At 36.5% G+C, this 23,555-nt stretch overlaps 1 protein-coding gene and 1 long non-coding RNA gene across 2 annotated transcripts in view; one reads left to right on the forward strand and one right to left on the reverse strand.

The window, feature by feature from the left end:
- Nucleotides 1-23,555, reverse strand: part of phlpp1 (PH domain and leucine rich repeat protein phosphatase 1) — an 88,045-nt gene that overhangs the window by 12,801 nt on the left and 51,689 nt on the right. Inside the window, exons 2-8 of the mRNA XM_065272960.2 lie at nucleotides 13,164-13,360; nucleotides 5,016-5,141; nucleotides 3,260-3,408; nucleotides 2,823-2,969; nucleotides 2,387-2,614; nucleotides 1,913-2,115; nucleotides 1,771-1,831 (exon numbers count right to left, since the gene is read on the reverse strand). Of these exons, the coding sequence (XP_065129032.1) occupies nucleotides 1,771-1,831; nucleotides 1,913-2,115; nucleotides 2,387-2,614; nucleotides 2,823-2,969; nucleotides 3,260-3,408; nucleotides 5,016-5,141; nucleotides 13,164-13,360 (1,111 nt within the window). The remainder of the gene's footprint in view (nucleotides 1-1,770; nucleotides 1,832-1,912; nucleotides 2,116-2,386; nucleotides 2,615-2,822; nucleotides 2,970-3,259; nucleotides 3,409-5,015; nucleotides 5,142-13,163; nucleotides 13,361-23,555) is intronic.
- Nucleotides 15,748-16,807, forward strand: LOC135758100 (uncharacterized). The gene is made up of 2 exons (XR_010536423.2): nucleotides 15,748-15,960; nucleotides 16,040-16,807. It is a non-coding gene; the product is annotated as an uncharacterized lncRNA (long non-coding RNA).

A 23,555-nucleotide genomic window follows, 5' to 3' on the forward strand; every position in this document is an offset into this window, starting at 1 on the left:
AGTTTTATCAATGAAAGGCTAAAAATAGCGCTGTTCACCGTATGTTCACGCCAAAAGTCAGAAAAGACATAAAACATTGTGTTCAGTAACTCAGATTAGAAATGGGCGGTCTCCTGTGCTGTTCGAACACATTCAACCACATGTGCGTTTTTACACTACAAAATGAAACTCCGATCGAAAGGGTTTTTGACTACCTCTGAAAGTGGTTGAAATTGATCGAGTTTTGGACAACGTTTACACCTGGCATTAACGTCATCCACTTGCGATCCGATCGACGAAAACGCATGTTAATGCCAAGTTTAAACAGCCTCAAAGATAGGTGCCTAGTCTATTTTTTGACACACACACACACACACACACACACACACACACACACACACACCATGTCCAAGCCGCAATACACAAATACAAAATTAGTTAAAATAAACACCATGCACAGACTCCAATCATATTTTATATGATTGTATCTTTGGCAAAAGGCCAGAAATGGATGACCAGAGGTTCCAACTTGAAAAACACTCAATGTTTAACACTGTACATTTAAGTAGGAGCGCTGGGCAATCTTCCTTGAGGAAAAAAAATCTTTATAACGACAATCCACAATCTGAATTACAATCATTTTTACAATTTTCAGATCCAGAGCAGGGCCATGCAAAGACCTTTGGAGGGACAGGTGCTTAAAATACGCATACATGCAAAAAAGCAAAACAGAATAGAAATTTTCTTTATAGTGAGACAGAAAAAAATATATAAAAAGACAGAGTTGTGTGCAAGTCTACAGCATGCAGTTATTTTTTGATAATAATATCATATTTTGCATTGTGACAAAGATATTAAGTTTACAAGCTATTGTGGATTTTTTTCATATGTCATATTTAAAATATCATTCTTATCTAAATCTGTTCTGAATCTATTCTTTATTGATTATTTAAATAATATTAAAAACAGCAATTATAAGGATAATTTTGAAGATTAGAAAATTAGTATGAGCCTGTTTACCAGTGTTTTGAAACATATTTTTAAGGCACTTTATTGTTACTAATAGTAATTCAAAGTATAAATAGTTTTTAGTTTAGTCAAATAACAAAGACCAAACCCCTCCAAAGCCCGTGAATCTTTAATCTTTTCTTCCCCAAACAGCAAGAACGAAGTGAGTGAACATGCATGCATCATTGTTTAGCAGTTGACCTGCTGTAAATAACGTTACTTGCTTCTAAAATCATAGAGAGCTCACACACACCAATATAAAATAAACGTTTTTACAAAATAATAATATATAAAATGCATACCGCTTGGTTTAATGCCGCAATGCAGACACAAGATTATCCTCCCTGTACTTTGCACTGTGCAGTAGTAAGATCAATCGTGCAGCGGTGAATAGGTCATCATGTGAGTAATTTTAATAACAGCTAAATTTTTATTCATTAATAATTTCACAAAATGGCATTTAATTACATAAAAAGCCTTGACAAAAGGCACTTTTAAGTGTACTTGTACATACAATTTTCTTTTTAAACTAAAGATTGCAATAAAATGTATTCATTATTTTATTAGTAGTCGGAGAAGATAATGAAGCAAAAGCAGCTAACAAATATCCAGGATAGACTAAAACTTTTCTACTTTTAAAAACGTTATAAAGTTAGCGAGAATAATCAGAGAGTTCAGAGACAATCAGAGTTAGACTGTAGGACTTAAAATGAGCTAAATATAAATACTGTACCAACATGTTCACAATCATACTAGACTTCTGTTTTTAAAGATCAAACTCACCTCGAGAGGTCCATGTACGTGAGGTTTGAAGCCGCAGGATTAACATCTAACTCTTGGAGCTCTGTAGAAAAATATTGAATATCAACCAAACCCATTTAATGTTAAGGGGATAACCTAAAAAAAAAAAGTGTCATAATCTCACCATTGTTGGAGGCATAGAGCGCTTTGAGCATGCAGCCGCGTACACGCAGATGTGTGATTCGATTCCTCTGACAGTGCAGAACCTCCAGATGAGGAAAGACGGATGCATCCAACTCAATTAGACGGTTATCACGCACATCCAACTGTGTCACATGACGCAGAAACTCCGGCTCTTCGGGAATCACGCTGGATATGTGATTTAGACTAATAGATAGATGCATTCGGTCCACCGGCAGTATGAAAGAGCACAATTCACAACAATTTACAAACAATAATGGTCAGGGACACACATTTTTTTGTCATCCATATCTTTGGTTAGCTATCCAACAAGGATTCGAAACTCAACAAGACATATGCATAAATGTAAATGAACCAAATTTTGTGTTTCAATCCTGTGAAATTAAGGTGTGCTGCACTTCCCGCTCCCCTGATTTGAAAGCATGTTGTCTATTAAGAAAGTATATTCTCTGCTCACCGGAGGTCGATGTGTTTTAGTGTCAGCAGGCGAAACGTCTGTAGCGTCAACACCGTCAGTTTATTTCCTGCCATACAGAGTCTCTCGACCGCAGGAAGGCGCTCCAGTACTGACGGCACCTGAGTGAACTCATTGAAGGACAGACCCAAATATGTCAGTCTCTGCAGACACCCCAGCTCAGCCGGAAGACTCGTCAGCAGATTACCGTCCAACACAAACGTCTGTAGACTGACAGACAGACAGACGGACGGACAGATAAAACTCTTTAATGCTTTAATCTTCCCATGCCATTTCTACATTTTGTTTTTTTTTTGGCCACACTACAAACTAAAGACCAAAACAAACAACCTGTCAGCACTGATTTAACATCACTGGTAAAGATAGTTTTCAGTAAGTTAAAACATCTTTAGTCGTGGTGCTTCGCTGACACACTCACTTAGTCATGTTGCCCACATCGGGATGGACAGAGGTCAGGTAGTTGCAGCTGAGATTGACCTCCGTCAGTGTGCTGATGGAGCAGATGAGCAAAGGGAAACTTCCTAGCTGGTTATTAGAGAGATTGAGACTCCGCAAACGAGAAAATCTACAAATGAAAAGAGGAAGTGTTAGTAAAAGTTAAAACAAAGCTGAAATAAAAGATGGTGGCACACTGTGAGGAAAACACACAAGCAAACATGCACGCACCAGCACAGGCAGGCACACACGGACTCACAAACACACCCATGCACACACACACACACACACACACACACACACACACACACACACACACACACACACACACACACACACACACACACACACACACACACACACACACACACACACACACATGCACACACACACACACACACACAACACACACACACAGACCTCTGGAGCTGCAGAAGTGTTTGGTCAGCAGGCAGGAAGTTGTGTTTGAGATTAAGATGTGTCAGATCTTGACTGTACAAAAGGTTGGGCGGTAGTTTCTCCAGACTACAGCAAGACAGATCCACTGAACTTATCCTTTGAGACACCATCTGACACAGAGACACAAAGTATGTGAGAAAGACGTTATTTATCAAGTTATTACTGCCAGTTCATGCAGGAGAAGTGACTCTTTAAAAATCAAACTTGTGATTTTAGGAGCTGTTGCTCTTTTTTTTGTTAAATACAGCAAACATCAGTTTTTAAACAACAAATATTGCATCTATATTGAAAAATGCTGTGCTACCACACGGATTTACTGTATATGATGACTTTGTACCTGTGGATAAGGTGAGATGAGAACCGTTTTTAAAGCTTTTCAAAACACGGCGCTGTCCGAGTGCTGGACAACGTTTTGTTTTACGTTTGTAAATTCATTATCTCCTGTTTGTTACAAATAAAGTATTTTAAAGTACAAACCTTTTCCTGCATATTTGCAAATAATTGTTACAATGATTATGTAGGATATCAATACATTTACAGCAATTAAAAGCCTGCTAATTTTACTTCCATAAGCGAAAAAAAATACTTTTAAAGGTTTTAATACCAAAAAATAACATTTCAACTAAATGAAAAGAATGCACATTTTTTACATCTTAAACTGGTGGTCTTCTTCCTCCATTTAGTTTTGTATTTTACAAATTCTGCCATCTAAATAGGGAATCGCATGGCCCGAGTGCAACTGGCTTTTAAAGGGGATGAGATGCATGGCGCACAAACCATTTTTACCTGTAGTTAAATTACCAAAACTGGATTCGAACACACCCGTTTAAACCATGTGCTTAAATCATTAAAATAGGGCCCTAGGGGTTAAGGGTTTCAATCCAGTAGCTGTGAATAACCACCCTATTTAAATGCAACTGTATGTATAAAACATAAGTATACTGTTAGCTCCGAAATGTCTCTTTCTTTTTATCTGAGGGTCCCTGTGGGCCACACAGCTCTCACAGAGTCACAGCACAAGGTTGTCTCTGAAAAAGCCTGCGTAAAATAGGCTGGCTAGGTTTGGCCTACTTGCGTTTGTTTTGAACGGTTTCTTCATAGCAAAGTGTGCCAAAGCAGGACACACGACTAGGGCTTTCAAACGCTCTACATGTTGTTATGGGATGACGTGATGTCATTTTCAGAGCATAACAAAATGTAATGTAAAAAAGATTTTCGTAAATCATTGAAACAATTCAAAAGACACTGTAAAATATTAAGAAGTTATATCATGTATGTAAAATTGAGTGCAAACCAGTTACAAAGCACAGCAGTTTACACGTTAACATGAGCAGTTTTTCCAATAACAGCAGTCTATTCTCAGTTTCCACAAACATTTGCAGCATGTCTGAATCTGAAACAGTCCCATATCATAGGACAACCCCTCTCCCCACACACACAAAACTCAAGACACAAAGTTTAACAACTGAAGGAACCAAGTCACATGGCTCATGCTGTTGGTCAGCAGTCACTACAATGATATTTAACATTAACACAAACGCTCAGAGCTATGCTGTTGCAGACAGCTACTTTCTAAAAAATCTGATTAAATCTCTATACTATTTATCATACACACTTGTATTATCCACAGATACCTTTAGTTTACTGTACAAACACAGATGCTGTCCAAGTACTAACTTCACAAAAGGTTTGGAAAAGATTTAAATGCAGTACAAACCTTGGCAGCTTGCCGATGCCAGCGCAGATGTTCGGTGAAGCTATCGAAGCTGATGTAGTAGGTCTGACTCTGAGGTCCTGCCGAGCTGAAGGCCAAACAGTGGCTGTGTTTCTTTACCTCCTCAACCTACAAACAACACAAACAAAAAGGTCAAATCCATTCAGAGATAATCATGTTTGCAATGTGGAGACATTATCTCACCTACTACACGACTACTTACCCAATACTGTAGGTAGTATGGCTGTCTAAAAACTGACTTTAGTGATCAATACTGATACTAAGAATTTGTTTTATTGGGCCAGTGGTTTTTACAGGACCCACCACAAAAAACAACAACAACAACAACAGCAATTTCTTACCAGCAAAGTGAATGACATGACTGTCAATTATGTTGGTAGCCCCAACCCAAAATGTGGCCTCTGCATTTAACCCATCGCAGTGAACACACACGGGACAGTGGGCCGCTATCATTGTAGTGCCAAGGGAGCAATTGCGGGAAACGAGCCTTGCACAAGGGTAGGGCTGGAACTATTGATTATTTTAGTAATGGAGTATTCTATTAGGGGTATAACGGTACTTGTATTCGTACCGTTTGAACTTTGAACCAGACCGTTTTGGTACAGGGCTTTCGGCACGGTGCACATGTGCACCGAAAGGCCAAATGCAATCTTTTGTGTGCGGAACATAGGGGCCAATTTTTGTGTTTCCACACGAACATATTAAGTGGAGGAAGTCTCCGCGTTCAGCGCAAGTCTTCTGTCAAACATATAACATAATTCGGCCTGTAGAAAGATTTTTATTTACTTAGTTGTTAATTCGTTTGATTATTGATGTAAACGTTTACGGGGCCGCTTACGTGTCGCGTCTAAAAGCACGTGTTAAACGCATGTCAACGCGCTGTTTTGTTCTTTCAAAAGTGCGTGAGAGGTTGCGCGTCTTTCGTTGCTACGCAATCATGAGCCGCACTTTCTGTGACAGAGAGAATAACGGAATGCGTGATCAGATTTTTCATCTGCACCTCACATTAATCATATCATTGTGACAATGCGATCAGTTAATCTGGGCGGGACAGAGAAGAGCTGTAACCCGGGTTTTCTCAGCTGTGGAGGGTATTGTTAGTTTAAGTCCCAGCTTACATTGGCGACACAGGCAAAGATTAGGAGAAACGTGCAAAAGATAAAGACCTTAGTGCAGCCTTTGACACAATAGATCAAAGAATCTTACTAGAAAACTATGTTGGCATCAGTGGTCAGGCGTTAGCCTGGTTTAGATCGTATCTAACCAATCGATATCACTTTGTTTATGTAAATGAGGAAGAGTCATATAACTCCCCCGTTAAATACGGCGTACCTCAGAGATCAGTTCTAGGCCCTATCCTATTCTCGTTATATATGTTACCTCTAGCAGACATTATCAGGAAACATAACATAAGTTTTCACTGCTACGCGGATGATACCCAGCTTTACATCTCGTCACATCCTAGCGAAACCCACCAGTTTGCTAAGCTATCAGACTGCATTAGTGATATTAGGGACTGGATGGCACATAACTTTCTTATGCTAAACTCCAATAAGACTGAGATACTTATTATTGAACCAAATTGCTCCAAACATAATATGTCAGATTACAAATTGCCCATAGATGGCTGCACGGTGGTGCCATCTTCCACGATTAAGAATTTAGGCATAATGTTCGACAGCAATCTATCTTTCGATAGTCATATCTCCAATTTCTGCCGCACAGAATTCTTTCATCTTAGAAATATCTCAAAAATACGCCATATGCTGTCTGCATCAGATGCTGAAAAGCTTTTCCATGCTTTTATGACCTCTAGAATAGACTATTGTAACTCGTTACTCGGGGGATGCCATGCAAATCAGGTAAACAAGCTACAGCTGGTTCAAAATGCCGCCGCAACAGTGCTTACTCGATCTAAAAAGTATGACCACATTAGTCCAATTCTGGCATCTTTACACTGGCTACCAGTTAAATATCGCATACAATTTAAAATATTACTAATCACCTACAAAGTCTTAAATGGCCTAGCGCCCTTGTATATTAAAGAACTACTATCAGAATACAACCCACCATGTAAACTGCGATCACAAAATTCTGGTCACTTAATTATCCCTAGAATATCAAAAGTGTCTAAAGGTGGTAGATCCTTTTCCTACTTGGCTCCTAAGCTCTGGAATGATTTACCAAATAATGTTCGAGTATCAGACACAGTCGAGCAATTTAAATCTAAAATTAAGACATTCTTCTTTAACAAAGCATTCACATAAAATGTCCAGTAAATGTACTTTTCCCGCAGTAGTTATTTTGTCTAGAACAAAGCACTCACATATCTCATATGGGTAATATACTATTGCCGCAATAGTTAGCCTGTCTGGAACCAAGCTGAATTAAACCACTATAATGTTGTCATGACTGGGTAGGAGTGACAGGACGCAAACGCAAAGTTCAAAATAAATAACATTTAATAATAAAAACACGAGGGCTGATATGGTGAATACAGGATCACAGGAAAACAGGAACATCCAACACAGGGAACAGACAGGGTTGTAATGACAATGATCCGGCAATGAGTGTGACACAAACACTGGTATAAATACACAAAGACTAATGACACACAGGTGGAATGAATGATGTGATAATTAACAAGTGTCCAGGTGATGACAATATAGAACAGACACAAAACATGACACGGATCACCGTGACAAATGTATGACACTTGCATCACATGCGAACGGCATCTACGCTAATAGAACTCTGTTTTTGTCTCCCTGTCTTGTCCTCGACCCCGAGGACAATGAGACAAACGGACTCAGTTCCTGTTGCTGTGAAGGTCATCACACCACTGATCTACTGGCTGTCCTTCAACGTGATGCCCAGCCGATGCGCGACCAATGACCACCGGCTGAACCAGTTTAATCCGCTTACCCGCTTCCTATCCCTACCGTGTTTATATATATAAATATATATTAATTTCTCCCAAGGGTTTTTGTCCTTCTAGGAGTTTTTCCCATTGGGTTTTTCCTAGGGGGTTTTTTCGTCCCAGGGAGAGTCAGCCAACTTTGGCTTAACTTAGCACTTTACTGTATACGTTACATTATTAATACTCTCGCTTGTACGGTTTAACCTTAGCCGCTATATTTTACTTCTTATATTATCTATTGTTTTTCTGTGTTCTCCTCTACATCTACTCATGTAAAGCTGCTTTGCAACAATTAACAATTGTGAAAAGCGCTATATAAATAAAATTGAATTGAATTGAAAAGATGGCTCTGTATGCAACTCACTCATCTCAATATGAGTATATAATAAGTATATCATCATGTTGCTTGCTATGCAGTTACACATAGAGCAGTAATATTATTTTTATACAGAGATGGTACATAACCAATTCAATACTGTGAGTTAAAAAAATCCTAAATAAATCAAAACAGAAAATTTTTTTGGTGGCAAAAATGTAGGCTAATAGTTTATAAATGTATTCAGGAATTGAATTTGTTAGTTTAGTTCAAGGTTTTAGTAGAAAAACTTTAAGAGAAAGTTAAGAAAAGATTTACCTACTGTTATAAAATCATGTATAAAGTATGTTATTTAGTGGAGAACTTTGCAGCAGTATTTTATTTATTATTCTTTTTTATTTTATATATTATATTTTAATAAAAAGTGTTTAAAAGGTGTAAATAAATTGTTAAAAAAAAGTTTATAGTAATAAACCACCTGCAGTTTAATGTTTGCATTTTTTCCCCTTACTGTACTGAAAATTAACTGAACTGTGGCTTCAAAACCAAGGTACGCACCGAACCGTGATTTTTGCATACGTTACCCTATATTCTATTGATTATTCCATCGATTAATCAAGTAATCGGATAAGAAATACCTTTCTTTAATAAAGAACAATCCATAAAATACAGGTGAAAATAATACAGGTCTCATTTCATTCTTTTAAACAATTAACATTTCTTATTGCTAAAATTGCATGCATACCATTCTTTTCAGTCAATAAAAATGTTACTATAGAAATCACTGCACTAGTATTACAGAGTTGGGATGGGCACGATGATCTGTGGGTTTATTTATTTATTGTGGATATGGCGGCATTTTGATGTCTGGTTAGCGTTACAAGAGCATGTGCTAGTAAAGACTGGGTCTGGAGATGCGTGTTTGACGTCATTTTGAGCTACGCTGACTGGCCTATGACATCAGTAACATTACCATGCATGATTAAAAACAAACAGATAATTCCGCGCACCTGCGCCGCAGCAATCACATGACAGGAAAACAAATGCCAGTATAAAGGGAAGCAGCAGAAGCACATTGGTAGCATATGCTTAAGCTAAACCACTGCTGGACTGTGGTGTTTCTTTCTATGTAGACTTACCATCCAGACATCGGCCGCTTTTTCCATAAGTGCGCCTGTGTGCACAAACTACATTTTTAATAATTCACGAACATGTCTTTTGTGTGGAAGTATTTCAAAATCTGTGTGCAGGATGTGAAGATTGCAATCTGCATTCTGCCATGTCTGCAAAGGACAAGTTAATTGCAATAAAACAACACAGGGCTCTCAAGTCTCATGCATTTACAGTGAGACACACACATTTCAGTCAGTTCACACGCTCACACGCCACACCTTGTATTTCTCACGCTGAGAAGAGACTGATAACTTATCCGGCTATATATAATTAATGGACGCGGCGCAGGGAAGTTCTCTGCAGAGTTCATAGCTGTCTCGAGTTTTTTATGTATGTTTAACTTTACCCGATGACGCAAGAACTGACATGCAGTACAAGATTAAAGGTATAGCGGAAGATTTTCCCGAATTATTTAAAATAACCGCCCCTCGATATTTTTAAAAAAATGCTCCCGAGAGGGAACGCCTGTTAAACGCGTGCACGAGACAGAGAGAGAGCGTGCAGGAGCTCAGTTCTTCTCTTCGCTCTGTTTACAAGTTTCTGTCGGCATGTTTACCGTGTCTGTGCGGTTCGTGACTTGTGCCAGGGCTAGCATCGCAAATCATAGCTTACATCAACTTTTACCAGCAGTGATTTTAAATGGATTTCTCCAAATAGCATGACAAAATGTACCTTTCCAGTAGAAACTTCGCTTGGGAAGCCCAACCTGTCCTTTTAGCTTACGCCAGCGTGTGAAATAGTCTCCCATAAACATCTGGTCTTGTTTCTTTATTTATAGTCCTTTCTCTTCTTGTCATACAATTCGTAGACACTTTTTAGCTTGCGACCCTCAGACATTTTGAAAAAAACATTGAGAACGCGACCTTCAATGAATGGTTGAAACCGTAGCACAACACACATACACGTGAAAGTGCGCATGTGCAGAAAGCGACATAGAGGCGAGCACGTGCGACGGTTATACGTCAACATATAATCAGAATGATTGACATCTGGGATGACCAATAACAGTGGTGATCCACCCGGAAAATGAAAATCTTCCGCTATACCTTTAAGAAATCATATAGAGGAGTGTGATTTTAAATCGCTCTTGTGCTCTTCCGATGTCATTCACTTGGACGGGCAATGTGCCTACGCAAAGAGTCAAAGTTAGATTCTTGAATTAAGACAGATTCATGCTAAATTATGATTTATTCGTTGAAAAACTCTTCAACTGCTTTGCAATCAGAAGCTTTACCTTACCTGAAACTAAGGAAAGTAGACTATAAAGGCTTCCTGACAAATAATAAAAGATCTATAGGAATGTATTTCATTATTATTGCCATGTAATGCTGAACATGTACTCTCTCACACACTGAACATCTCTCTCACACACAGCTTAGAATCGCACTGATAGAAAGTTCTGCAATTCTACTGTATACAATACAGATTTTAATAGAATTTTGATACATTTGTATATTTTTAATTATACAGTATAGAACAATTTATTTTATTTGGATGAATTAGTTTGTCTTTTGTCCGACTTACAAATTGTTATAATTTAGATTTGTGCGCTCAGTTATGAACAATAGGTCAAATTGAAATGTTAGCAAAACGTGAGAATTTGGTAGGGCTGAATGTTTTCAGATGGTTACAGTTATTGTTTTCAATATAGCCAAAACCTAGTTTAGCCTGTAAAATACCAAATAAACATCTTGTTTATGTATCCTTATGTCATTCTTTCTTGTTTGTTGCTCGATAAGAAAAAAAATCGGAAATCTGTATCGGAATCTGCCAGTTTGCTTGTAAAAAAATATCGGTATCGCAATCAGACACGAAAAATCAAGATTGTGCATCCCTGCTTCCGTTGCATCTTTTGTAGCTAAGCAATCATGAGCCACACAAGGAAATCGTAATGCCTTATCAGATTTAATTTTTTAGTTTGCGTCAAGTCACAGCTTCCAATGGTGACACCATGTAGGGCAGAAGAGCAGGAGATTTAGTGCAACACAAACTGAACTACAGATGAGAAAAATCAGGTTAAAAAAGGGGAAAGATGATAAATGTATGAGTATATGTATTTAATGTAGTATAGTATCAAATATATCATTATGTAGCTTGCTATGCAATTACAAATAGAGCTTTGATATACATTTTTCTGTCCAACTAACTTATGTAACATTAACATTCATATTTTACCACATATTACTATAATAGCTCCATAGTTTTGATCTATTTGCTATTAAAGTCAATACTGTGACTGAAGAAATCCATTAGTTTGAGAGCCCTGCATTACAGCATTTATAACTGACTGACGTTCAGGTGAATCGTATTAATTTTCCAGTTGAGCCTTCAAGTCTTATACTTATTTGACAGTGAGTATACATTTTTATTTTATATGAAGGCTCAATACGAATTAAAGGTAAACATCAATTAAATTAATACACAATGTTTATTTTTTTTAAATATGATTTAGTTTTATATGAGGAGGCTTCATAGAGTTTGTAGTGGGCATTTTTTGCAGTTTATCCCAAGTTTTTTCAACATTTATACTGTTATACTGCATTGACCAAAATGAATCAAAAACGGACTTTCAGCAACAAAATAATTTAATTTAGAAAGTCTTCTAAAAAGACAAGATTGTACCAGTGTAAGGGGAAAAATAAAATATATCCATCCTTTTGGCCCAACGGTGGAATCCAAATGGCATGGTGAAGGATTCTAGCGCGTTCTGTCTTTTCCGTTGTTTGTAGATGACGTTTTAACATTACGCAATTTAGGTAACTTCATCTGACTCCAAAAGATAAAGACATATTGTAATATGAATCAAATTGATGCAATAATAGTTTTTGGATAAACGTTTGATCATTCGATTTGATTCATATTAATATTGAGCTCATTCATTCGATTACCCATGTCGGCCCATGCAGATTACAAACACATATTTGACCATACTAGAAGTTATGACTCTTACACAATTTAACAATGCCGCTCCCGTCATCTCTTGCTAAAAGTTTCCATGTAGCCCCATGCTATCGTTTGTACATAACTTAGTACAAAATTCAAACTATAACCAAAGGTTCGGGCTTAGCACCATCTAGCCGAATATAGTTCAATCATATTACTATGTACAAGCAGAAATAATGACCAGCGGTTATGACTTATCACACTGATCACCCACATACAGTACGGTTACATAACAACTTAGTTAAGGTAAAATAATTAATCTACAAATGCAATAACCAGAGGTTCATGACTTAAGCAATTTTAACAATACCGCTTCATGTGTATGGACTCTCGTTAAATCGTATCCATATAGTCTCGCAAATGGTGATTTTTGAGAATGGTTTCAGATGGTAATTCAACAGGAATTAGAAAACGGTTCCCTGTGGATTCAGCCATTTGCTGCTGGTTTTCCAAATACCTTTTGTCAGGGTTTTGCATCACCTTACACCAGCATATAAGTTTCACATCCTCCCTGTTTTGCGCCCTGCAAATTTGGGATGTCAATATACTATTTTTAGATTAGCTCCAACTGCCTAGGCCGAACATAATTTGTCAAACCACATGATGATATTCAAAACAACATTAACTCTTTGAATGTCATGAAATCCAGTTTCTTGCTTAATATCGTGTTATTATCATATTGAATATTATCAATAAAAATATACCATTTTAAAATATCCCATTGATGCATTTCCTTATTTGACAAACAATCGTTAAAATGATTGTTTGGGATCACTACCTTTCCTCCAATCAGTGGTAAGATGTGCATCTTTCCTGTATGGCTGGCCTTGATTGAAGACACCATTAGACAAGTGCCACATAAAATGACCTGTCGACGACTCCAGCGGTTCACGGGCAGCTGCAGCTTTCCTTTCCGCACGTTATAGGTTCCCGAGAGCTGAATGCGCTCAGAGCTCTCAATGCTGTAAGGTTTCCCTGCAAAAAAAATTAAGAATATCAATGTGACTTCTAGAGATCTCACTAGATGACAAGAATCCATATTTTGAATTATAGTTTAGGATTTTGTGGTCATTATTTGAAAGGATGTATATAGATTTTACTGGAAATGACAAGACATAAAGTGGGAAATGGGAACGAAAAAGGACCTTGATTCGGGAACTGAACTCACAAGAGGCACAGCGGGGCAATATGTGCAAAAGCTTTGCTCAAATGGCTGTCGGCTCCAACCTACTCTGGACATTTTGAGTAAATGTTTAGGTCAATTACTTTACTCTCCTCCTTCTAAAAGGAACATGGCCCATTATTCTCTATTAGGCTGTTAGGCTGTACTGGTGAATACTTCGTTACTGTACTTAAGTAGAAATTTCACGTATCTGTACTTTACTTCGCTATTTAAATTTATGTCAACTTTCACTTTTACTCCACTATAGTGCTGCCGCGAATAGTCGACGTAGTCGACGTAATCGACGATGAAAATTTGTCGACGGCAATTTTTTTAGTCGAGGAGTCGCATATTTATTTTTTTCCGTCTCAAACGGCCCACTGTAATTCTGTCTCATGTCTCAAATGGCTCAATGTAATTCACCTCCACACCAGTCTGTGCGCTGTGCGCGCCCTGCTGGTTAATCTGCTACGCTATCATCTTTCTTCCCTCTCCCCCTGCCTTCACTGCTTTAATTTTGAAAAATTGGCGGTGGCAGGTGAGTCTATGGAATTATGAGTCGGAAAGCTTCCGAAGTATGAAAGTATTTTAAGCCAAGTTGTGATAAAAGAGTGGTCTGTTACACTGTGCCAAACGTCGCTGGCTTATCACGGGAGCACAACGACAATGCACGAGCATCTCAAACGAAAACACTCGGGAGTTATTGACGATACACCCACAGAGAATAGGACAACGCAAGTAACTGTTATATGATTATTAATGAAATGGCGAGCTAGTCAGTACTGTTTTATTAACTCTTTTGAGAAGTACAATGACTCTGTCTTTGGATGTTAAAGGCTATGTTTGCTCGTGATTCCGCCACGAAATCAACACTGGACGCAACAAATAGATTTTTCATGATTCCCATTTACATTTTTATTTTACTATTTTAAACGGCTCAATTCATTGTTGCGAGTGTTCAGCGCGTCTCTCTCTCTCTCTCTCTCTCTCTCTCTCTCTCTCTCTCTCACTCATGTTGCTTGCAGCGCCTCGACCGCGCGCGCCTTACGTGACAGTGAAAAGGTGGCAGTGTTTTTAATGTACTCTCTTTTTTGCGTAAACGTCAACATTCACAGATGTCTCTGACAAAGACGACTGATCGAGTTAACATGACTTGAAGAAAGATTAGCAGTAGTGTGAGTCTGTGTGCGAGCTTTCTCCCTGCCTATGATGCTGTATGCCGTGTTCTGTAGTCTATGTAACAACAACAGTGTATTCTCTTATATTTCTGAATTTGCGCCGAATTGTCTGCGCTATATCACTCGCATTTAAAATCAAGAAATGGCTCAAAACACAACAACAATTATGAGAAGAGCAACAGCAGTAAAGCTACAATGTAAATGTATGGTGATTTTTGCATATCTACACTCTAAAAACCGTTGGGTTATTTGTTTTACCCAATAGGTGGGTTAAACATATTGGGTTGTTCTGTTGGGTTATTCCTAGCTTGTATTGGGTTATTTCCATAACAACCCAGAGAGTTGGGTTAAAATCGGGCTCACGTCACGCATTTTGAATTTCAACGGTTGACCGGTGCCACTGCTGAGTGCGGACAGACACGAGACGAGAGGTACGTTTTAAAATATATATCTCTGTGTAATGTTTTATTTCTACAAAGTGTCTTTAAGCTCTAAAACACAGTGAACTATCAGTCACGTTTAAATAAGTGTACAAAAACACTGCTGTCTAGTTTTTGTCCGTTACACCTGTTCCATTGATTAACTGTTACCGATGCCAAACGCGTTTTTAAGCCATCATAAACGTAGAGAGACATCGCAATTTATTTTAATACTAAACAGCACCAACAGCATGAGCCCTTACAAAAATGAATCATTTCTTCTTTTAGTAGTATAACGTTAGTTTCATGGCGTATTGATTGCCATATTGCTTTAACCATGCTTTCTGTAACAGACAATGTTTTTTGGTTTAAAGTGTAGTAAAAACCGTTTTTTAACTTTTGTTAGGGATGCAACCGGCTGCTTTTTGCTCCAAATATTTTATTTTGGCGGTGTTATAGACACAGAGCTGTAATATAAATGTGATTCTGAATGTAAATGTCTTAAGAAATGACTCGATGGCATTTTATTGTCGTCTTACTTCAGTATAATCCCTGATTAAGCGCTGCACGTCTACTACTGTATACTGTAACCCTGGTAACGGTTGAATTTGCAATTCAGCGCCATCTACTGTCAAAGTAGAGTATTTATTCAGCGTGCCAGATGTGTTTGCTTTGAGATTTAATTAATTATTATTTTCTTTAAATGTAGACATTCTTGGAGATGTTGCATTAAAAACCTTACAAAATGGCCAGCAAGATGATTCAGCCTTCCTACAGTACCAAGAGGCAAAGCAAACATTTATTAATTTGCAACCTGTAAGTATCATTTATGACACTTAGTTTTTTTTATCCTGTTTATGTGTGCATATTTACATTGTGAAAATTCTGTCTTCAGGCCAGAAAACAAACATAATTCAGTATTTGGAGGAGGAAGTGTGACGAAGACCCCATGTCCTCCTATGGGATGAATTCGACTAATCACAAGCCTTTGTTATCGTGGGGAGGCATGCATGGCCCAGGAGCAAGACCAGCAGTTGACATGTGCTTTAATTTTTTTTTTTTTTACATTTTATACAGAGTATCCCAAGCCTTTCACTACTGTTAAGTAGTTTCTGTAACACACAATACATTTTGTATCATGTGATGTTTCCTGAACACACTGTCACCTGCTTAAAGGGACAGTTCCCCCAAAAATGAAAATTGTCATAATTTTCTTCCACTCCTGTCGTTACAAACCTGTACACATTTTTTTGTTCTGATGACCACAAAGGAAGATATTTTGAGTAATGTTTAAACCAAACAGATCATGAGCCCCATTGACTGTCATAGTAGGAAAAAAGAATACTATGAAAATGAATGGGGCTCATGATCGGTTTGATTTCAAACATTCTTTGAAATATGTGGTTATCAAAGTAAAGACTTATATACAGGTTTATAACAACATGAGAGGGAGAAAATTATGACAAAATGTGTGAACTATGCTTTTAAGCAGTTTGTAGTTGGATAAGATTGAGTAGATTTGTTTTGTTCTTATGTTTTTGTTTATTTATGTATGTATATATTTATGTATGTGTGTATGTATTTATGCTTCTATACATGTCTGTATTTATACATTTAAATGCAGGTGCAAATGACTAAATGAAAATAAAGCATTATAAATGTATTTGTAAGTTTTGTATTATTTATTTATAAAGCAAATAATAGTAATAAATAATAATAATAATAATAATAATAATAATAATAATAATGGGGTTAAAACAGCATTGCAAAAATAACCCAACAAATTGGTTATTTCATAACCCATCTAATTGGGTAAAACTTTCTACCCAATGCATTGGGTTAAAATAACCCAACAATGGGTTGGTGCTATAGTAACCCACCATTGGGTTATTTATTGGGTTATTTTTAACCCAACTGTTTTTAGTGAGTAAATCAGGATTTTAGCAGCAGTTAAAGAAACAGCTGGTTGGATAAAAACGAGGTGATGGGTCATGTTTAGTCACTATTTTATAGGCTACAACAGAACAGATAATATGTAAAATAGCATTCAGTTGTGTTAAAATGCAATATAAGATCAAAGAGTAGAAGTGAAACATTTCATTTTTTTTATTATATGAATATAAGTTTATAAGTTTTATATATAAGTTTTTATTATTATTTATATTGTTTACATTGTAATTTTTTATTTGGTAACATTTAAGTTATTCATATTGTTTATGACACCGGTGGGTTCCAAATAAAATGGACACAATGAAATAACAAACACTTGAGTTTTTTTTAATTAGTCGTTTAGAATAGTCGACTATTCGAAAAATTAGTCGAAAGATTAGTCGTTAGAAAATTAGTCGTTAGTGGCAGCACTACTCCACTACATTTTCTAGATAAAATGTATACTTTTACTCCTATATATTTCCACTAAGCATATTCGTTACTACAAAATAAAATCAGAAGAAATGTGTGCGACCTCAATAAGGGAGGTTTTGGCGAATCAGTGCTTCTAGATTGCATTACGCTCCGCACACTCTCGTTGCGTCTCCAAACCACCTACTTTCATATTATATAGTAGGCAAAGAGTACGAGAAGTAGTGCTTTTCGCCTACTATATAGTATGGAAGTATGCGGTTTGGGACGCAGCGTCTATTTCACGTACATTCTATTTTAGCATAGTGTTGCCAAAGGAGGAGAGAGCACAACTGAAACCGCAATGAAAGCACCTACTGGAGGAACTCCCGTTATCGTAATCGACCACCCCGACGATGAACAGGGTGAGAAAGCTAACGTTATACACCCGTGGCCGTATTTGTAAGAAATGTTTTTGTACATTGGAATTAAAGATTCCCGATTACCGAATAAAGTGCCTCTTATGCCTACCGAAAATCACTTATATTTTGTCATTTAAAAACTCCCCGTCCAACCTGAAGAATCACATCAAGGTACGTTAAAATAATAGTTATTAAGTAAAGCCACAATGTCAATGTGATTCAACATTAGTTATCATAAGCCGTATTAGATAATTATCTGTCTAATGTGATGGCCAGGCGCACGTTTTATAAACGTCAACGTTAACGTTACACCGCTGATTTTCCCTTGGATTTATTTAATTCACAGAGAACTCTCAACTGAAACACGCTTAACTGTTTATGGTAACATTATAGCTGCCGGCCGAATATTCCCTCCGGTAGGCTAAAGTTAGATTGAGAAATATTTTTTAAAAACTGCTATCAGTGGCAGGTCAGAAAGAAAGTCTTAAGGACTGTATTCACGTCTTCAAAAGCATCATACGTTTTGTCAAACTTGAGATTTCCTTTTATGTTAATTAACTCAAAACTCAGTGGTTATAGGATAATGTTGTGCTAATGTTATACATTGTGAATGTACGTTTGCATTGTTGATCAAAGTCACAGTGCTTTCATTGCCACACAACGAGTTGTTGTTTTTTTCTTAGTAGAGCAGCTAACTTAAAGGGATACTCCACTTTTTTCAAAAATATGCTCATGTTTTGAAAGAAATAAGTTATTATTTATTTTTCATTTTTACCTGAAGTTCATACAAAAGTGAAATTTCTGCTTTTTTATTTGATGTCAGCTCTAAAAATATGCTGTTTGCTCTTTGAACTTAAAATAATTGTGCCTGAAAAGTCCTGGAAAAGACAGATTTTATTTGATGATTGAGATTAAGAAGATAATGGGAACCCTGAATATGCTTTACTATAAGAAAGCCACAATAAAGTTCACAATCAAAGTTCTAACGGCTTGCTTTAAAAAAAAAAAAAACTTTTTACTTTTACTTCAAATACTTAAGTACATTAAATATCAGAAAATTACTTTTGATACTTAAGTACAGTATATATCAGATACTTTAAGACTTTTACTTGAGTAATATTTTAAAAGACAACTTTCACTTCTACCAAAGTATTTTTCTAGTACAATACTTGTACTTTTACTCAAGTATTACTTTCTAGTACTTTATACAACACTGGTACAGACTAATGGAATCCACCTTTGACTAGTACAGACTACTAAATTTCTTCCCTTCACTAGTACAGACTAATGGAATCCACCTTTGACTAGTACAGACTACTAAATTTCTTCCCTTCACTAGTACAGACTAATGGAATCCACCTTTGACTAGTACGGACTACTAAATTTCTTCCCTTAGTAGTATTGGATCGGCAGGTATCGGACAATACTTAAATTTTCTGGTATCAGATCAGAAATGAAAAAGTGGTATCGGTGCATCCCTAATAATATTGTGATTTTAACCAAAATTGAGACGCTAATTTTAACTTCGATTTGAAAGTGATCTATCAGGCGTTGTCATCTCAGAGAGATCTTAACTGATTGACTCTGAAGCAACATTTTTGCATTCAGTCCTGAAAATAGGGAAGAAAGATCTGACCCAAAAGCAGAAGCATTATGTGGGTCAGGACCCCACGGTACGCCATGTGGAGTGCTGTAGCCCACTTTACAGGCCGGTCATCAATTTTCACACCTTCAGTAGACACATGCCTCATTTCAAAACAACAAGTGCTCCATGTCATAAATGAACAGAAAACAAGATCTCTAGAAAAAAATGAAGCATCACATTAAGACACAGCATTATGTGGTCAGAATTATGGAGGACGAAAAATGACTTAAGTGTATATAAATAAATAAATGAACATAAATAAATTTAGAAATACATAAATAAATAAATGAATAAATAAATAAATGCAGGAATAAGTAATTAATAAAATGCAGAAATAAATAAATAAATGTAGAAATACAGAAATAAATAAATAAATGTAGAAATACAGAAATTAAGTATAAATAAGTAATTAATTAAATGTAGAAATAAAGGCAAATATATAATCAATATTAGGGATGCCACAATTCTCAATATAATATTGAACCGTTCGGTTCGAGTGCCACGGTCCAATACGCGCATGTGAATTGCGTTTTTTTTTTGTTTATCCATCCAAATCTGTCAGTTTTATATTCCCTGCACTTTTGTTAATGTGCGTGCCCGGGTGATCTGCACGCTTAAACGCCACAGCGAGTTGATATCCAGTCACTGTGCGCTAGCTGCGTTAACTCTGCTTGAACTCTGCTTGCAATGCTGGTGTCAGATTTCATTCGCGTGCACACAGCACACAGCGACAACAAAAAGAAGCAGCACCACTGTCTTAAATTTGAGGTGTGGATTAGGGTTGGGCGATGTCCCCATAAATTGGCAGTTGACGATGGTTACGTAAACCATCGCGATGGACGATGATATCGTTAGGCGGGGGGGGGGGGTATTTTAATTTTTCGTTATTATTCGTTATTATATAATTATTATTCGTTATTTTACTTTATTAAGAAGAATTCTTAATAAACACTTAAGAAGAGTTGTGCACTTTTTATTTTAATATATATTTTACATAAATACTATTCTGTACTTAAAATCTATAATTTTGTTATTTTACTGTCCCAACTAATGTCTCTTTCCTATAGGTTGCACATAAGGGGAAAAAGTAGCTTTAATCCACTGAAGAAGAGTTGTGCACTTTTAAGCACCTTTTAATCTCTTTACATAAATATTTTTTTCTATTTAAAAGCTATAATTTCATTATTTTACTATCCCAACGACTCCTCCGCGCTTTCCAAATTTTGCACGTAAATATCTGTGCATATGTGCCACCAGTACTCCGTCAGAGAGCGGGTCTTCAGCACCGCGGGGAGCAGCCAGCACTTCAATCCGCAGCTTATTAAAACTAGACAAAGTGAACAGGGACAGACACATCTAAATTTAAACATGGTCTGTGTATGTAAATCCCGCGTTTCGGTCGGAGTGTTGTTCCCGTTTTCTTGTTCTTGACGTTCCCTGAATTCTGGGTTTATATCTTAATCTGCCGCTTCAGTATAGCCTCAATGTAACAATGAGCACGATCTCCCGAGACACTACAAAAGGCTACTAATAAATGATTAATATGGGCTGTTTTCTTGTACAAAATTAAATATTTTAAGATAAATGTACAACATGTAAAAAGACAAGATTCTAGCAATGTCAAGATTAGGGATGGGCATTTTCCAGTAATTTACTAATTTTTTTAATATTTAATTTTTCGAATATTTAAGCTCTTAAAGAACGAATATTCGTTTATTTAAATTATGTTAATTAAGACATGCGTGTTTTGTATTTTTCATTTTGTCATAATTTCACAGAAGGCTTATAATTAGGAAATATCCACAGCAAGCTAAACTTATATTCTGTATGTATATATATGTATGTATTTTAAGTTGAAAACATTGTAAAAATATATATATATATATTTTAAATTCTTCTTAAAAAATATCCTTCAGAAAAAAATGCGTTAAAACTTAATGCGGAGCAAAGTCTAGTCAAATCCTTAGTTTCAAGTCGGTCGTTAGTATTAATTCATTACTGTTTGATGTTACATACATTATATTATACCAAATATTATACACCAACCCCAAATCTAAGCGAAGTTTGAGGACTTGCGAAGTTTAAAGTTTGAGGACTTGACAAAGTAGGCTATCATCATTTAAACAGACTCAAAACACCAAGAGCCCGGAGCAAACGAAAAAACACATCTACATAACCGACTGCTCAGTCGCCATATAAATATCTTCTCAGTTTAGTTTGACGTATTTGTGAATAAAGAAAACCATATTTATCCTACCTGCTTCGGTGAAAGCCCGTTCTTCTGACTAGATACAATATAATGCCGGTGCTGCGGAGAAAACTTTCCTGATGATGGTTATCCGATAAAAACAACAGACGGATTGAACAAGATTGAAAATCTGTATTTAACATTATTTTACAAATAACGTAAGCTGGCTCGATACATTATTTTTGACTGTGCAAAGTTACTAACGTTAGCTTAATTTAACAACATTTTACAAAGACGGTGCTTTGCTTTAAACTGCCATGTGCATTTATCCGGTTCATTTTCGAAAGAGCACCGCATATAATAAATGTTCTCCGTTTCATTTCGTTCTCCGTGTCTGTCTCTTTATTAACAAAATAAAGTAGACTTTATAACAGAAAGCTTACAAATCTCTCATGATGTGTTGATTCGGGCGGCGGAGAAGCACGTTTAATAACACGTGAGCCCTCACTGAGCCAGTGGCCAAATACGGCGCGGCGGGGACAAACCCGGAGATAAAAGGAAAAACTTAAATTCATCTGCAATCTGCATTGCCAAACAATCAGAAATACATACAAATTAATGTTTATGTATATTTTACATTTAAGTCTGTAAAAGACAGTATAGATGAAGTGAAAAAGCATTAAATAAGTTGTTACCCTTTGGTGGCACATTAAAAATAAACAAACATTCGAATAGCATTTTTTTAATTCGAATTATTATTGCCATTCGAATATTCGAATATCCGTGCCCATCCCTAGTCAAGATCAAATGCCCGACAGGATATTTTCACAGACTAACACACGTCACGTCTCACGTCTTCTATTTAATTTATAGAGCAATTCACGCAAAGATATTAGGTTAACTATAGTCTATATAGAAGAGAGTAAGTGTATGTCGACTGGCAGCGGAGTGGGGAGGGGGCGTGGCATCACGATGGTGTCTCTCCATCGTGATGTCAGTCAACCATCACGATGGACGATGATATCGTCTATCGGCACAACCCTAGTGTGGATTAATTATTTGTGCGTGTGTAGATTACATACAACATCAATGTAAAGATGCAAATTTGTGTGGGGCAATTTGCGTAATGCCACAGCAGACCGATCGTGTCAAAATGCGAATGACGCAAATTGGGCTGGTTATTGATGCAAACGCGCGTTATTTGCCTCAAACACGTCTTTTGCGCAAGTTGAAAAAGTTCAACTCAAGAAGAGAATGCACATGATGCTAAAATAAATCCCACCAGTAAACTTGATTGAGGAACGCATTTTTGGTTTCTACACAGACAGCATGATGTTGGATTTAACAGTAGTGTAGTTAGTAAGGTACTGTATAGCCTTCATTTACAATGTAAAGTTTAATTTACTAAGTACAGGTAAATAAAATGGCCAATTTATGTAATGTAATGAATTCACATGTTTCCCCAGTTTGAATAGGATAGCATTTTTATATATCTTTATTTAATTATATCTTATATTATTGTATCAATACACTAGAAATGTGTAAGATGATTTTTGCATTTACATAAAATAAAGAGAACTGCAATTAAAACCATTTAACATCTCACTGTTCCTGTTACCTAAGCATAGAATACTTAAAAAAGACTTTGACCAAGGCACCAAGAACCGTAAATTGTATTGAACCGTGAACTAAGTGTATTGTTGCATCACTAATCAATATCAAATAAATATATTGTTTTGTCAAAAGTATCAACTTTTAATTTTATTATTTTTTACACCACTACATTTATTTATTTTTACATTTATTTATGCATTTC

The sequence above is a fragment of the Paramisgurnus dabryanus genome, chromosome 6, assembly GCF_030506205.2.
Source record: "Paramisgurnus dabryanus chromosome 6, PD_genome_1.1, whole genome shotgun sequence".
Classification (NCBI taxonomy): Eukaryota; Metazoa; Chordata; class Actinopteri; order Cypriniformes; family Cobitidae; genus Paramisgurnus; species Paramisgurnus dabryanus.